This window comes from Ambystoma mexicanum, chromosome 2q (genome assembly GCF_040938575.1).
Source record: "Ambystoma mexicanum isolate Mex_15411 chromosome 2q, UKY_AmexF1_1, whole genome shotgun sequence".
In the NCBI taxonomy this organism is placed as follows: Eukaryota; Metazoa; Chordata; class Amphibia; order Caudata; family Ambystomatidae; genus Ambystoma; species Ambystoma mexicanum.
The window spans coordinates 1,480,079,508-1,480,095,709 of record NC_090924.1 but is presented as its reverse complement, the minus strand read 5'-3'; the positions used below and the strand labels follow the sequence as shown (position 1 = coordinate 1,480,095,709).

At 49.7% G+C, this 16,202-nt stretch overlaps 1 protein-coding gene across 1 annotated transcript in view; it reads right to left on the bottom strand.

Moving 5' to 3' along the window:
- The window catches only part of LOC138570298 (fatty acyl-CoA hydrolase precursor, medium chain-like), a 373,857-nt gene that overhangs the window by 336,075 nt on the left and 21,580 nt on the right, over positions 1-16,202 (bottom strand). The window contains exon 3 of the mRNA XM_069649072.1: positions 7,940-8,078. Coding sequence (XP_069505173.1) covers positions 7,940-8,078 — 139 coding nt within the window. The remainder of the gene's footprint in view (positions 1-7,939; positions 8,079-16,202) is intronic.

Genomic DNA, 16,202 nt, shown 5'->3' with positions numbered 1-16,202 from the left:
AAAGATGGAATTTCGTGGACAATCTAAATTGAGGATGATATGAGTGCGTTTGAGTATATGTGTCCAAGAGAGAGTGAGCTAGTATAACGCTTTGAGTAATTTCAGCGCTACGTTGCTGTATATTGTGCGTGGTGCCTCATGGGAAGTAAAGGACCACGCTTGGAGTGTTTGTTGATGATGTTGAAGGTTGTTTTGATGAGCAGATGTGTTACTGCACTAGCAAAAGCAGGTTAAGAGTGAGCGGACAGTGTCCTCTCAGTGTGGCTATTGTTGAAGCAAAAAGTGAGGGGGGTGTTTCAAAACAATGGAAGGGAGCGCCTCTGAGTGCTTGTGGGTGAGTGCCACACTGGTGTGGGGAGGTACCGCCTCCGAGTGCTTGTGGGTGAGTGCCACAATGGTGTAGGGAGGTACCGTCTATGAGTGCTTGTGGGTGAGTGCCACAATGGTGTAGGGAGGTAGCGCCTCTGAGTGCTTGTGGGTGAGTGCCACAATGGTGCAGGGAGGTAGCGCCTCCGAGTGCTTGTGGGTGAGTGCCACACTGGTGAAGGGAGGTAGCGCCTCCAAGTGCTTGTGGGTGAGTGCCACACTGGTGTAGGGAGGTAGCGCCTCCGAGTGCTTGTGGGTGAGTGCCACACTGGTGTGGGGGGGGGGAGCACCTCCGAATGCTTGTGGGTGAGTGCCACAATGGTGTGGGGAGGTAGCGCCTCCGAATGCTTGTGGGTGAGTGCCACAATAGTGTGGGGAGGGAGCGCCTCTGAGTGCTTGTGGGTAAGTGCCACAACAGTGTTAAGAAGGTAGCGCCTCTGAATGCTTGTGGGTGAGTGCCACAACAGTGTTAGGAAGGTAGCGCCTCTGAGTGCTTGTGGGTGAGTGCCACAATGGTGTAGGGAGGTAGCGCCTCCAAGTGTTTGTGGGTGAGTGCCACAACAGTGTTAGGGAGGTAGCACCTCTGAGTGCTTGTGGGTGAGTGCCACAATGGTGTAGGGAGGTAGTGCCTCCAAGTGTTTGTGGGTGAGTGCCACAACAGTCTTAGGGAGGTAGCGCCTCTGAGTGCTTGTGGGTGAGTGCCACAATGGTGTAGGGAGGTAGCGCCTCCGAGTGCTTGTGGGTGAGTGCCACAATAGAGTAGGGGGGGTAGCGCCTCCGAGTGCTTGTGGGTGAGTGCCACAATGGAGTAGAGGGGGTAGCGCCCCGAGTGTTTGTGCGTGAGTGCCACAATGGAGTATGGATAGGGTCCCGTTATTGTGTAGGGGTAGTGTCCCGAAGAGGTAAAGTGTTGGGATACTGTCCCAAGAAATTATTTTCTTTATGAGTTGCAGCACTCAATAAAACGATCCTCTGTATGGCTGTTTTCTGGCATGGAGGTCTAAATGAATATCTCCTTCCTGTCAGTTTGGTGCACCCAGGGTGCGACCTATTTTTCAGCTGTGAATGATTGCTGTGTGGATGAAGTGTGGGTGTATTTGTGTTGTGGGTGTAAGGAAGGAGATGTGTGTAGGGCAGTGTTTGTAGGTGTAGTGAAGTGCATGTAGGTGTAGTGAAGTGCTTGTAGGTGTAGTGAAGTGCTTATAGGTGTAGTGAAGTGAATGTAGGTGTAGTGAAGTGCTTGTAGTTGTAGTGAAGTGTTTGTAGGTGTGGTGAAGTGATTGTAGGTGCAGTGAAGTGCTTGCAGGTGTAGTAAAGTGCTTGCAGGTGGTGCATATTTATCTGAGTTGTCATTGGAAAGGAAGGAGCTGTGCTGTGAAGTGCTTGTAGGTGTAGTGAAGTGATTGTAGGTGCAGTGAAGTGCTTGCAGGTGCAGTGAAGTGCTTGTACGTGTAGTGAAGTGTGTGTAGGTGTAGTGAAGTGATTGCAGGTGGTGCATTGTTATCTGAGTTGTCATTGGAAAGGAAGGAGATGTGTTGTGAAGTGCTTGTAGGCGTAGTGAAGTGATTGTAGGTGTAGTGAAGTGCTTGCAGGTGTAGTGAAGTGTTTGCAGGTGTAGTGAAGTGCTTGTAGGTGTAGTGAAGTGATTGTAGCGGCAGTGAAGTGCTTGTAGGTGGTGCATATTTATCTGAGTTGTCATTGGAAAGGAAGGAGATGTGTTGTGAAGTGCTTGTAGGTGTAGTGAAGTGCTTGTAGGTGTAGTGAAGTGCTTATAGGTGTAGTGAAGTGAATGTAGGTGTAGTGAAGTGCTTGTAGTTGTAGTGAAGTGCTTGTAGGTGTAGTGAAGTGTTTGTAGGTGTAGTGAAGTGATTGTAGGTGCAGTGAAGTGCTTGCAGGTGTAGTGAAGTGCTTGCAGGTGGTGCATATTTATCTGAGTTGTCATTGGAAAGGAAGGAGATGTGTTATGAAGTGCTTGTAGGTGTAGTGAAGTGATTGTAGGTGTAGTGAAGTGCTTGCAGGTGTAGTGAAGTGCTTGTAGGTGTAGTGAAGTGCTTGTAGGTGTAGTGAAGTGCTTGTAGGTGTAGTGAAGTGTTTGTAGGTGTAGTGAAGTGATTGTAGGTGCAGTGAAGTGCTTGCAGGTGTAGTGAAGTGCTTGCAGGTGGTGCATATTTATCTGAGTTGTCATTGGAAAGGAAGGAGATGTGTTGTGAAGTGCGTGTAGGTGTAGTGAAGTGCTTGTAGGTGTAGTGAAGTGATTGTAGGTGCAGTGAAGTGCTTGCAGGTGTAGTGAAGTGCTTGCAGGTGTAGCGAAGTGATTGTAGGTGCAGTGAAGTGCTTGTAGGTGTAGTGAAGTGCTTGCAGGTGTAGCGAAGTGATTGTAGGTGCAGTGAAGTGCTTGTAGGTGTAGTGAAGTGTTGTAGGTGTAGTGAAGTGCTTGTAGGTGTAGTGAGGTGATTGTAGGTGTAGTGAAGTGCTTGCAGGTGGTGCATATTTATTTGAGTTGTCATTGGAAAGGAAGGAGATGTGTTTTGAAGTGCTTGTAGGTGTAGTGAAGTGCTTGTAGGTGTAGTGAAGTGCTTGCAGGTGTAGTGAAGTGCTTGTAGGTGTAGTGAAGAGCTTGTAGGTGTAGTGACGTGTTTGTAGGTGTAGTGAAGTGTTTGTAGGTGTGGTGAAGTGTTTGTAGGTGTAGTGAAGTGATTGTAGGTGTGGTGAAGTGATTGTAGGTGCAGTGAAGTGCTTGCAGGTGTAGTAAAGTGCTTGCAGGTGGTGCATATTTATCTGAGTTGTCATTGGAAAGGAAGGAGCTGTGCTGTGAAGTGCTTGTAGGTGTAGTGAAGTGATTGTAGGTGCAGTGAAGTGCTTGCAGGTGCAGTGAAGTGCTTGTAGGTGTAGTGAAGTGTTTGTAGGTGTAGTGAAGTGATTGCAGGTGGTGCATTGTTATCTGAGTTGTCATTGGAAAGGAAGGAGATGTGTTGTGAAGTGCTTGTAGGTGTAGTGAAGTGATTGTAGGTGTAGTGAAGTGCTTGCAGGTGTAGTGAAGTGCTAGTAGGTGTAGTGAAGTGATTGTAGGTGCAGTGAAGTGTTTGCAGGTGTAGTGAAGTGCTTGTAGGTGTAGTGAAGTGATTGTAGCGGCAGTGAAGTGCTTGTAGGTGGTGCATATTTATCTGAGTTGTCATTGGAAAGGAAGGAGATGTGTTGTGAAGTGCTTGTAGGTGTAGTGAAGTGCTTGTAGGTGTAGTGAAGTGCTTATAGGTGTAGTGAAGTGAATGTAGGTGTAGTGAAGTGCTTGTAGTTGTAGTGAAGTGCTTGTAGGTGTAGTGAAGTGCTTGTAGGTGTAGTGAAGTGTTTGTAGGTGTAGTGAAGTGATTGTAGGTGCAGTGAAGTGCTTGCAGGTGTAGTGAAGTGCTTGCAGGTGGTGCATATTTATCTGAGTTGTCATTTGAAAGGAAGGAGATGTGTTGTGAAGTGCTTGTAGGTGTAGTGAAGTACTTGTAGGTGTAGTGAAGTGCTTGCAGGTGTAGTGAAGAGTAGTGAAGTGCTTGTAGGTGTAGTGAAGTGTTTGTAGGTGTAGTGACGTGCTTGCAGGTGGTGCATTGTTATCTGAGTTGTCATTGGAAAGGAAGGAGATGTGTTGTGAAGTGCTTGTAGGTGTAGTGAAGTGATTGTAGGTGTAGTGAAGTGCTTGCAGGTGTAGTGAAGTGCTAGTAGGTGTAGTGAAGTGATTGTAGGTGCAGTGAAGTGTTTGCAGGTGTAGTGAAGTGCTTGTAGGTGTACTGAAGTGATTGTAGCGGCAGTGAAGTGCTTGTAGGTGTGGTGAAGTGTTTGTAGGTGTAGTGAAGTGCTTGTAGGTGCAGTAAAGTGATTGTAGGTGTAGTGAAGTGTTTGCAGGTGGTGCATATTTATCTGAGTTGTCATTGGAAAGGAAGGAGATGTGTTGTGAAGTGCTTGTAGGTGTAGTGAAGTGCTTGTCGGTGTAGTGAAGTGATTGTAGGTGTAGTGAAGTGCTCGCAGGTGTTGTGAAGTGCTTGTAGGTGTAGTGAAGTGCTTGTAGGTGTAGTGAAGTGCTTGCAGGTGTAGTGAAGTGCTTGCAAGTGGTGCATATTTATCGTAGTTGTCATTGGAAAGGAAGGAGATGTGTTGTGAAGTGCTTGTAGGTGTAGTAAAGTGATTGTAGGAGCAGTGAAGTGCTTGCAGGTGTAGTGAAGTGCTTGTAGGTGTAGCAAAGTGATTGTAGGTGTAGTGAAGTGCTTGTAGGTGCAGTGAAGTGTTTGTAGGTGTAGTGAAGTGCTTGTAGGTATAGTGAAGTGATTGTAGGTGTAGTGAAGTGCTTGCAGGTGGTGCATATTTATCTGAGTTGTAATTGGAAAGGAAGGAGATGTGTTTTTAAGTGTTTGTAGGTGTAGTGAAGTGCTTATAGGTGTAGTGAAGTGAGTTTAGGTGTAGTGAAGTGCTTGCAGGTGTAGTGAAGTGCTTGTAGGTCTAGTGAACAGCTTGTACGTGTAGTGAAGTGTTTGTAGGTGTAGTGAATTGATTGTAGGTGTAGTGAAGTGATTGTAGGTGCAGTGAAGTGCTTGGCTTGCAGGTGTAGTGAAATGCTTGCAGGTGGTGCATATTTATCTGAGTTGTCATTGGAAAGGAAGGAGATGTGTTGTGAAGTGCTTGTAGGTGTAGTGAAGTGATTGTAGGTGTAGTGAAGTGCTTGCAGGTGTAGTGAAGTGCTAGTAGGTGTAGTGAAGTGATTGTAGGTGCAGTGAAGTGTTTGCAGGTGTAGTGAAGTGCTTGTAGGTGTAGTGAAGTGATTGTAGCGGCAGTGAAGTGCTTGTGCATATTTATCTGAGTTGTCATTGGAAAGGAAGGAGATGTGTTGTGAAGTGCTTGTAGGTGTAGTGAAGTGCTTGTAGGTGTAGTGAAGTGCTTATAGGTGTAGTGAAGTGAATGTAGGTGTAGTGAAGTGCTTGTAGTTGTAGTGAAGTGCTTGTAGGTGTAGTGAAGTGCTTGTAGGTGTAGTGAAGTGTTTGTAGGTGTAGTGAAGTGATTGTAGGTGCAGTGAAGTGCTTGCAGGTGTAGTGAAGTGCTTGCAGGTGGTGCATATTTATCTGAGTTGTCATTTGAAAGGAAGGAGATGTGTTGTGAAGTGCTTGTAGGTGTAGTGAAGTACTTGTAGGTGTAGTGAAGTGCTTGCAGGTGTAGTGAAGAGTAGTGAAGTGCTTGTAGGTGTAGTGAAGTGTTTGTAGGTGTAGTGACGTGCTTGCAGGTGGTGCATTGTTATCTGAGTTGTCATTGGAAAGGAAGGAGATGTGTTGTGAAGTGCTTGTAGGTGTAGTGAAGTGATTGTAGGTATAGTGAAGTGCTTGCAGGTGTAGTGAAGTGCTAGTAGGTGTAGTGAAGTGATTGTAGGTGCAGTGAAGTGTTTGCAGGTGTAGTGAAGTGCTTGTAGGTGTACTGGAGTGATTGTAGCGGCAGTGAAGTGCTTGTAGGTGTGGTGAAGTGATTGTAGGTGTAGTGAAGTGTTTGCAGGTGGTGCATATTTATCTGAGTTGTCATTGGAAAGGAAGGAGATGTGTTGTGAAGTGCTTGTAGGTGTAGTGAAGTGCTTGTAGGTGTAGTGAAGTGATTGTAGGTGTAGTGAAGTGCTCGCAGGTGTAGTGAAGTGCTTGTAGGTGTAGTGAAGTGCTTGTAGGTGTAGTGAAGTGTTTGTAGGTATAGTGAAGTGATTGTAGGTGTAGTGAAGTGATTGTAGGTGCAGTGAAGTGCTTGCAGGTGTAGTGAAGTGCTTGCAAGTGGTGCATATTTATCTGAGTTGTCATTGGAAAGGAAGGTGATGTGTTGTGAAGTGCTTGTAGGTGTAGTAAAGTGATTGTAGGAGCAGTGAAGTGCTTGCAGGTGTAGTGAAGTGCTTGTAGGTGTAGCAAAGTGATTGTAGGTGTAGTGAAGTGCTTGTAGGTGCAGTGAAGTGTTTGTAGGTGTAGTGAAGTGCTTGTAGGTATAGTGAAGTGATTGTAGGTGTAGTGAAGTGCTTGCAGGTGGTGCATATTTATCTGAGTTGTAATTGGAAAGGAAGGAGATGTGTTTTTAAGTGTTTGTAGGTGTAGTGAAGTGCTTATAGGTGTAGTGAAGTGAGTTTAGGTGTAGTGAAGTGCTTGCAGGTGTAGTGAAGTGCTTGTAGGTCTAGTGAAGAGCTTGTACGTGTAGTGAAGTGTTTGTAGGTGTAGTGAATTTATTGTAGGTGTAGTGAAGTGATTGTAGGTGCAGTGAAGTGCTTGGCTTGCAGGTGTAGTGAAATGCTTGCAGGTGGTGCATATTTATCTGAGTTGTCATTGGAAAGGAAGGAGATGTGTTGTGAAGTGCTTGTAGGTGTAGTGAAGTGCTTGTAGGTGTAGTGAAGTGATTGTAGGTGCAGTGAAGTGCTTGCAGGTGTAGTGCAGTGCTTGTAGGTGTAGTGAAGTGTTTGTAGGTGTAGTGAAGGGCTTGTAGGTGGTGTGAAGTGCTTGCAGGCGGTGCATTGTTATCTGAGATGTCACTGGAAAGGAAGGAGATGTGTTGTGAAGTGCTTGTAGGTATAGTGAAGTGCTTGTAGGTGTAGTGAAGTGATTGTAGGTGCAGTGAAGTGCTTTCAGGTGTAGTGAAGTGCTTGTAGGTATAGTGAAGTGCTTGTAGGTGTAGTGAAGTGATTGTAGGTGCAGTGAAGTGCTTGCAGGTGGTGCATTGTTATCTGAGTTGTCATTGGAAAGGAAGGAGATATGTTGTAAAGTGCTTGTCCCTGTTTGAGAGCTGGTGATGTCATGTGGAATGTTTGGTGTTGAATGATGTGTGAGGATTCTAGACAAGGTCAGTTAAGCCTGGGTGATGGGACCCAGTGGGTCTGTCCAAGCTTTCTTACTGTAACTTGTAATAAAGATGTTTGAAGAAATATAAGAAGACTACAGAGGGTGAATTATAACAGTATCCTCTGGGCCAATCTCATGGCACTGGGTAGCCTCTGGGCCAATCACATGGCACTAGGTAGCCTCTGGGCCAATCTCATGGCACTAGATAGCCTCTGGGACAATCTCATGGCACTGGGTATCCTCTGGCCCAGTGGCAATGCCCTGGTTTCCTCTAGGCCAAGCTCATGGTACTGGGTGGCCTCTGGGTCAGTGGCAAGGCCCTGGTAGCCTCTAGGCCAATCCCATGGCACTGGGTAGCCTCTAGGCTGGTTGCATGGCACTGGGTAGACTCTAGGCCAGTCGCAAGGCCCTGGTTTCCTCTAGGCCAATCTCATGGCACTGGGTAGGCTCTGGGCCAATCTCATGGCACTGGGTAGCCTCTGACCCAGTGGCAATGCCCTGGTTTCCTCTAGGCCAATCTCATGGCACTGGGTGGCCTCTGGGTCAGTGGAAAGGCCCTGGTAGCCTCTAGGCCAATCTCATGACACTGGGTAGCCTCTAGGCTGGTTGCATGGGACTGGGTAGACTCTAGAATAGTCGCAAGGCCCTGGTTTCCTCTAGGCCAATCTCATGGCACTGGGTAGCCTCTAGGCCAGCGATAGGCTATTGCTTGAAGGATGGGTGCAGAAGAGAGGGGGTACACTTACCGGCAGCTTTGAGTTCTCGTCAGCATTGGCTGGAGAGTAGAGATTGAGGTACAGACAGTCTTCAGAGGCGGGTAATTTGGGAAACTTCATTTTCAGTGTCTCTCCAGCTTTATCTGCCATTTGCGCTGATTGCAAGCACCTGAGGAAAGAACACAAGGGAGAGAGATGTCATGCAGCTTCCAGCACTGGGCGAGGCTGGCACAGCCGCAATACTCACATGAGTACACAGAAGGCAGGACCCAGGGCACAGGTAGCCATATACTGATGGCCTAGTGACCGAGAAGCATATCCTCAATATTTATGGCATTTCATAAGCATGTGATTTTGAAATGTCCCTATCAGGGTGTTTGGAAGTGCATGGGGTACCTTTCCTACTCAGTATGTGCCCCTCTTACTGTGACTCCCAAAATGGCCGACCCCCCTTCACTGGTTACCAAACACGAAACAGATACGAGTTTTATTCAGAGATAGCTCTATAAGGCAGTAAAAGAGATTTCACAATTCCAATATATTCAACACAAAGTTAATAATCAAAGCACATTCGTCCTCGCACAGTAACACAAAGCGTTTTGAAGCTTTGTATTGCAGGAGGATTAAGTCGCTGCACACTCTGACAAGGTATCATATGATTAGATATGGCATTTATAATGCGCCTATACACAAGTGTTTCAAGGTAAGGAGGCCCTGGCTCCCCAGAGTATTCAAGGAAAAGAGGGGAGCTCTGATGGGGCACTTCCATGCCAGCCTCCTGAGATCCCTTGCATAAGAGAAAGGGGACCTGCCTACAGAGAGGAATTAGCAAAGAGAAGGGTGGCCATTGCTAATGCAGCCTGGACAGGCTTTGCTCTCCACTTTTCTGGCCTATAGTTTCTAGGAATGCGCACATTTTGGACATTGGTGTCAGGGAGCCCCCATGGCCCATATTACTGAAAGGGTGTGGAGAGAGCACTTCCAGGCTCTGTACAAATGCACACGTGACAGATCGGATCTAGAAGGGGCAGGGCTTAACCTTATTTATCATAGCCAACCTGAACTCTGGACACCCGTTTTGGTTCAATTCTTCGACGCATTTATCACTTTAAATATGATACCAGTGAACTGGCATACAGCGATAATTGTCCCAATATTTAAAACGGGAGGCCTGGCGGATCCGTGTGCCTATCGCACGTCATCCTTTCAGAAATCTTTGCAGCTGTCCTGCTAAAGGGACTTGTGAACTGGGAAGAGGAGAGCGATGTCCTGTCTGAAACGCAGCTGTCAGGCAGGCCAGGAACTGGTACTATTCAGCAGGGCCTGAATCGCCCAATCATGTTAAGAAGCAGGGGGTTTCCTGTTCACGTGGCCTTTATGGATTTGAGTTCAGCTTTCGACCACATGGACAGGGGCTGCCTGAGGAGTACACTGAGTGAACTGGGCGTGCCAGGGCCACTCCCGTGGACAGGGGCTGCCTGTGGAGAACACTGAGTGAACTGGGCGTGCCAGGGCCACTCCCGTGGATATGGGCTGCCTGTGGAGGACACTGAGTGAACTGGGCGTGCCAGGGCATCTCCCGTGGACAGGGGCTGCCTGTGGAGTACACTGAGTGAACTGGGCATTCCAGGGACAATGCCGTGGACAGGGGCTGCCTGTGGAGGACACCGAGTGAACTGGGCGTTCCAGGGACACTGCCGTGGACATGGGCTGCCTGTGGAGGACACTGAGTGAACTGGGCGTCCCAGGGCCTCTCCCGTGGACAGGGGCTGCCTGTGGAGTACACTGAGTGAACTGGGCATTCCAGGGACACTGCCGTGGACAGGGGCTGCGTGTGGAGGACACTGAATGAACTAGGCGTGCCAGGGCCACTCCTGTGGACAGGGGCTGTCTGTGGAGAACACTGAGTGAACTGGACGTGCCAGGGCCACTCCCGTGGACAGGGGGTGCCTGTGGAGGACACTGAGTGAACTGGGTGTGCCAGGGCCACTCCAGTGGACATGGGCTGCCTGTGGAGGACACTGAGTGAACTGGGCGTGCCAGGGCTACTCCAGTGGACAGGGGGTGCCTGTGGAGTACACTGAGTGAACTGGGAGTTCCAGGGACACTGCGGCGGACAGGGGCTGCCTGTGGTGGACACTGAGTGAACTGGGCATGCCAGGGCCGCTCCCGTGGACAGGGGCTGTCAGTGGAGGACACTGAGTGCACTGGGCGTGCCAGGGCCTCTCCCGTGGACAGGGGCTACGTGTGGAGGACAAAGGGCGAACTGGGCATGCCAGGGCCACTCCTGTGGACAGGGGATGCCTGTGGAGGACACTGAGTGAACTGGGTGTGCCAGGGCCCCTCCCGTGGACGGGGGTGCCTGTGGAGGACACTGAGTGAACTGGGTGTGCCAGGGCCACTCCAGTGGACATGGGCTGCCTGTGGAGGACACTGAGTGAACTGGGCGTGCCAGGGCTACTCCAGTGGACAGGGGGTGCCTGTGGAGTACACTGAGTGAACTGGGAGTTCCAGGGACACTGCGGCGGACAGGGGCTGCCTGTGGTGGACACTGAGTGAACTGGGCATGCCAGGGCCTCTCCCGTGGACAGGGGCTGCCTGTGGAAGACACTGAGTGAACTGCGCGTGCCAGGGCCTCTCCCGTGGACAGGGGCTACGTGTGGAGGACAAAGGGCGAACTGGGCATGCCAGGGCCGCTCCTGTGGACAGGGGATGCCTGTGGAGGACACTGAGTGAACTGGGTGTGCCAGGGCCCCTCCCGTGGACAGGGGGTGCCTGTGGAGGACACTGAGTGAACTGGGTGTGCCAGGGCCACTCCAGTGGACATGGGCTGCCTGTGGAGGACACTGAGTGAACTGGGCGTGCCAGGGCTACTCCAGTGGACAGGGGGTGCCTGTGGAGTACACTGAGTGAACTGGGAGTTCCAGGGACACTGCGGCGGACAGGGGCTGCCTGTGGTGGACACTGAGTGAACTGGGCATGCCAGGGCCGCTCCCGTGGACAGGGGCTGTCAGTGGAGGACACTGAGTGCACTGGGCGTGCCAGGGCCTCTCCCGTGGACAGGGGCTACGTGTGGAGGACAAAGGGCGAACTGGGCATGCCAGGGCCGCTCCTGTGGACAGGGGATGCCTGTGGAGGACACTGAGTGAACTGGGTGTGCCAGGGCCCCTCCCGTGGACAGGGGGTGCCTGTGGAGGACACTGAGTGAACTGGGTGTGCCAGGGCCACTCCAGTGGACATGGGCTGCCTGTGGAGGACACTGAGTGAACTGGGCGTGCCAGGGCTACTCCAGTGGACAGGGGGTGCCTGTGGAGTACACTGAGTGAACTGGGAGTTCCAGGGACACTGCGGCGGACAGGGGCTGCCTGTGGTGGACACTGAGTGAACTGGGCATGCCAGGGCCTCTCCCGTGGACAGGGGCTGCCTGTGGAAGACACTGAGTGAACTGCGCGTGCCAGGGCCTCTCCCGTGGACAGGGGCTACGTGTGGAGGACAAAGGGCGAACTGGGCATGCCAGGGCCGCTCCCGTGGACAGGGGATGCCTGTGGAGGACACTGAGTGAACTGGGTGTGCCAGGGCCCCTCCCGTGGACAGGGGGTGCCTGTGGAGGACACTGAGTGAACTGGGCATGCCTGGGCTGCTCCCATTGACAGGGGATGCCTGTGGAGAACACTGAGTGAACTGGGCGTGCCAGGGCTACTCCAGTGGACAGGGGGTGCCTGTGGAGGACACTGAGTGAACTGGGCATGCCAGAGCCACTGCCGTGGACCAGGGCTGCCTGTTGAGGACACTGAGTGCACTGGGCATGCCAGGGCCTCTCCCGTGGACAGGGGCTGCCTGTGGAGGACACTGACGGCACTGGACGTGCCAGGGCCGCTCCCATGGACAGGGGCTGCCTGTGGAGGACACTGAGTGAACTGGGCGTGCCAGGGCTGCTCCTGTGCACAGGGGCTGTCTGTGGAGCATACTGAGTGCCAGGGCAACTCCTGCAAACAATGATGGCTCCCCATAGGGATTCCACGGTGTGGGTTCGATTCAGAACTGAAGGAGAATTCAGCGATGATATAGCTGTGGCCAAGGGGGTTTGGAAGGGGTGCGTGCTGGCTACTTTGCTGTTCAACCTGTACACAAACCCATTGGAGGAGCATTTGGTTGCTCTAAATGCAGATAACCCATGGTGTGGCGGCAGGAAACTCCCTGTGTTAAGCAGCGTAGAAGATGCACTTCTAATGGAGACATCACCAAAATCACATCAACTTTTGTTTGATGGGTATGTCAGTCCAGAAAAAGTAGATACCCTTCAATAATGGAGGAAATGTATTTTGTTGGCCGAAGACCAACCGCCTCATGTGTTTGGCATTAGAAATACAGTTCCATAAGCTTGACTAAAGTGCAGCCATTTTGATATGATTGAAATCGCTATTTTGTTTTTAACTTTCGCCTCTTGCCTTCTTTTGAAACTGCTTTGCTGAAAGCTTATTCTGCTCCACTATTACATTATTGTTCATGCATAGAGCAAGGCCACAAGATACTTGTTGAAACATAACGCTTGCGACCCAGACAGCAATGCCCGGTCTCCTCCCTCACAAGTCCTTGGAAGTAAGCAACAAGGCATTTAATCATTACGCAGGTGCCAGCTAGTCTCGCCCATGTGGTAGAAATGGTAGAAATGAACAATTAATGGCTTGAATCATGTTCTTCTTTGTGGCCCCCCTTCCCTGAGCCCTGTAGAGCCCTGGAGAGCGAGTTGACCCCTAGCACACGAATAGAAACTAGGAGATAGCGAGGCCTGGAATGTGTCTCTGTCCTGCACGCAGCTTGCTTGCAAGAACAGAAGCAATATGTTCTCTAAAACAAAGAATTGTGTCTGCAGGCTCGCAAAATTGCAAACTGTTGCTAAAATGAATGTCTGAAGGTGTCATACTCATCACAATTGTCAATCATCGAACCCAATTCAAATGAAATACATTATGGGCGGTATTGAATATGTCACCGCTGATTGTGAGATGCCCATTTTGTATATATGTAACTGTTGTACAATGTTCGCTCTCTTGCGTCCCTCGGGGTCTGGAGACACACATCGCGGGGTGTGAGACCCAGTTGGCCAACTGAGACTATTTGCTTTGCAATAAACCCTAGCTTTTGGGAATACAACCTCGTGTCTGGTGTATCAGTTTGTGTGTGGTGATTGTGCCTTGTTTCCATACGCGAAGGTCCCCTAGGGGCCACATCAGGTACACTGCTCATAGAAAACAAAGGAGGTGATGGCTGGAAGGTTTAGAATTAATCTTAACCTCTGCCATCGCTCTGGACAACCCTCCAGACCATTGTTGTTCACCTGCCAAGCCATTACAGAAGGGGAAAGACTATATGCAAATCAGGATTGGTCTCACCCCAAAGGGGCAATCCAGCCCAAACTGCCAGGTCACATCCCTTCTACACAAGAACCCAATCATCCGCAGACATGTTTTGGCCTCATTGGGTGTCATCAGTGAGGATTAGCTTGGGTCTCTAGGCCTGGCAGGCACGTGCCCCAAAAACATAGATAAAGCAATAGAGGGTGGCGATGAATAGTGGCAGAAGTCCTGTACATCGGATGGGACTCCCCCAAACAATCATACATAAAGCAACAGAGGGTGGGGGTGAATGGCAACAGATTATTAAGGGGTATGGTTTTTATTTTATATAAAATGAATGTTAGGAAGAGATAGCAATTGTTCTGCGGGGAAGTAGCCTCGGCAGCACTGGAAAGCACTGTGAGAAACACTGGCTAGGAAGAAATGAACCAAATGTCATTATTCAGGGCAGGTCCTATGTCAGTGGTAAGTGGCCAATGTCAAAGGCCTATATTTTAGTGTGATATGTGGAGAGTGAATTCTGAATCTATTTTTGTGTGTTTTATTTAGAAGTATAACGGATTCTATACGTGGGGCCGCACAGTCGTCAATGGTGGAGCCGCAAACTGGCTGTGAGCATATGGACCTATGTTTAGCCGTGGATCAGACTGGCTTATTGAGTTCTTCATGGGCAAATGGATTAGGTGTCCCTACGCCGACGCTAGGACCAACCGTTGTGCTCCTACGACAACTGGAAGGACCCCGTTCACGGGCCTGCTTTGCATCATGGGAATGTTACGTCAAGAGAGCGGGGAGCTTGCGCCCCTCTGCCTGGTGGTCATGTTTTAACAAGGGGGAATTTATCTGGAGCCACACTATCTGGGGATGATCTGCACGTGTGAATGTTTCATTATTGACCCCTGGAGTTGAGGTCCGGCTGATGCCACAGGACATCTTGGTGGACAGCACCATGCCTTGAACTGTGAAAACATCTTTTGAATATGTGGATTTGGGGTGCTTGTATGACCCGCACCTTTGTGCACGCCTGGCTGGTTTGGGGTTAAAGCGTTACTTTAAAAGCATTCAACAAGCCCAGGCCAGACTTGGAGCGTGAGCTGGGCGGCAGTGATATAAATGCTGAGTCATCCAAAACACAAAAACGTCAAGCCCAGTGATGCATGTTGTTATAAATTAACCTGGTGCTGAAAGAGGAACCAAGTCTAGAGGGATATGTTTGAGTCTTAATAAATACAAGAAAGCGCCTAGTAGCAAGCCTATGCGTCTATGGTTTAAGCCAATGTACTGGAGCTTCAAGGGGTTGCAACAACAGACAATTGTGTTCAAAAAGGGCAGTGGTGATTAGTGATGATGAGGATGCAATAAGTGTAACAGATATTAACTGTGAAGCAGAGAATATGACAAATCGTAGTGTTAATGTTCCACTGAACCCATCCGCCAAGGCCAACATACCCCAGAGCAATCCATCCCCGGTACATACAGGGACTATTCAACAGTGTGAATCCATCCACCCAGTATGTGGGAGGATGAGGATGAGGGTGATGAGGATGTGGGGGTGTGTGACAGGCCTGTTCATGAGATTGCGCAGTTTCACTGTATAATAAGTATAGAGCCTGCGGTGGATGCACTGGGGGGCTTATGAGTTTGGACCCATTGTTAATCTGTCCACTCACTAGCGTTTCAACATGGCATAACACATCTGCAATATACCCCTTGATTTTTTCGATGGCTCACTCTGGCCGGCCTCCCTTGGCCCTTCTCCAACCCCCACCTGCGAGGCTAAGAACCTCGGGATCATCTTTGACTCCACCCTTTCCTTCTCCGCCCACATCTCTGAGGTCTTTAAAAAGTCAAACTTCCTACTGCACCTCCTCAGAGGTGCTCTGCCTTTCCTCTACTTCCCCCAGAAGCTCACTGTCTCTAGAGCTCTGGTTCTCTCTAGGTTGGACTATTGTAACAGCCTCTTTCTAAATCTACCTGCCTCTACACTCCGCCCACTGCAAGTCATCTAGAACAGGACTGCAAAACTTGTCCTTGGCCTCAAGCCCTGGGATCGTATCTCTCCAGCTCTGAAATCTCTCCATTGGCTCCCAGTGGATGCAAGGATTAAATACAAAACCCTGTTTTTCAAAGAAATGAGGTGGGGGTAGATCTCTGTCTTCGGCTGGGCCCTCCCTTTGTAACAGCCTCCCTGCCACTCTAAAACTTGAGGAGAACCATCTCTGGTTCCAGAAGCACCTCAAGACCTTCCTCTTTGCTTCTGCCTTTGCTCCCCCTCTCCCCTGCTGATTTGTTCTCTCTTGGCACTGTGTACCTGGCCACCCTCTGTCTTCCCAGGTACCTGCTTACCCTGCCACACTCCCACACTGCCTCCAGGCCACCCCTTGCACTGGGGTCTGTATCTGTACTCATACAGTCCCCCTTTTTCATCCTGCACTTATCAGACCTACCCTGTCTGCTGCCTTAAACCCAGCACTTGTCACTTGCTGACTGCACCACCACTGTTGATTGCCTTTATTTATTTATTCTTTACTGCTGTACACCTCTGTAAAGTGCTTTGCTGTGTATCTGTATTTCTGTATACCTCTGTAAAGCATGCCCCTGCAAACAATAAATAAATACCAAAATAGCAAAATGCTTGTCTGCGTGATAATCCCTGGGCTCCCCCTGTCGATGTTCAAGATGGCGGGGCCATTAATGGTATAATTATAAATGAAACTCAAAATGGCAGTGTTAATGATGCAGGTGGGGGTTGGATAATAGGCAGGCGGAGGCCGTTAACATACCAAATGAAGATGACACCAAGGATGCGTGCAGCTATACATCCGTCCTATGTAGCCCCCCAACTTCAGCTAAAAAAAGAACAAGAAAGGCCACAATAAAGTTCAAAAGAGCAGTAGAAAACATATAGTGACCCCCACTTTAAAATACAGTTATAA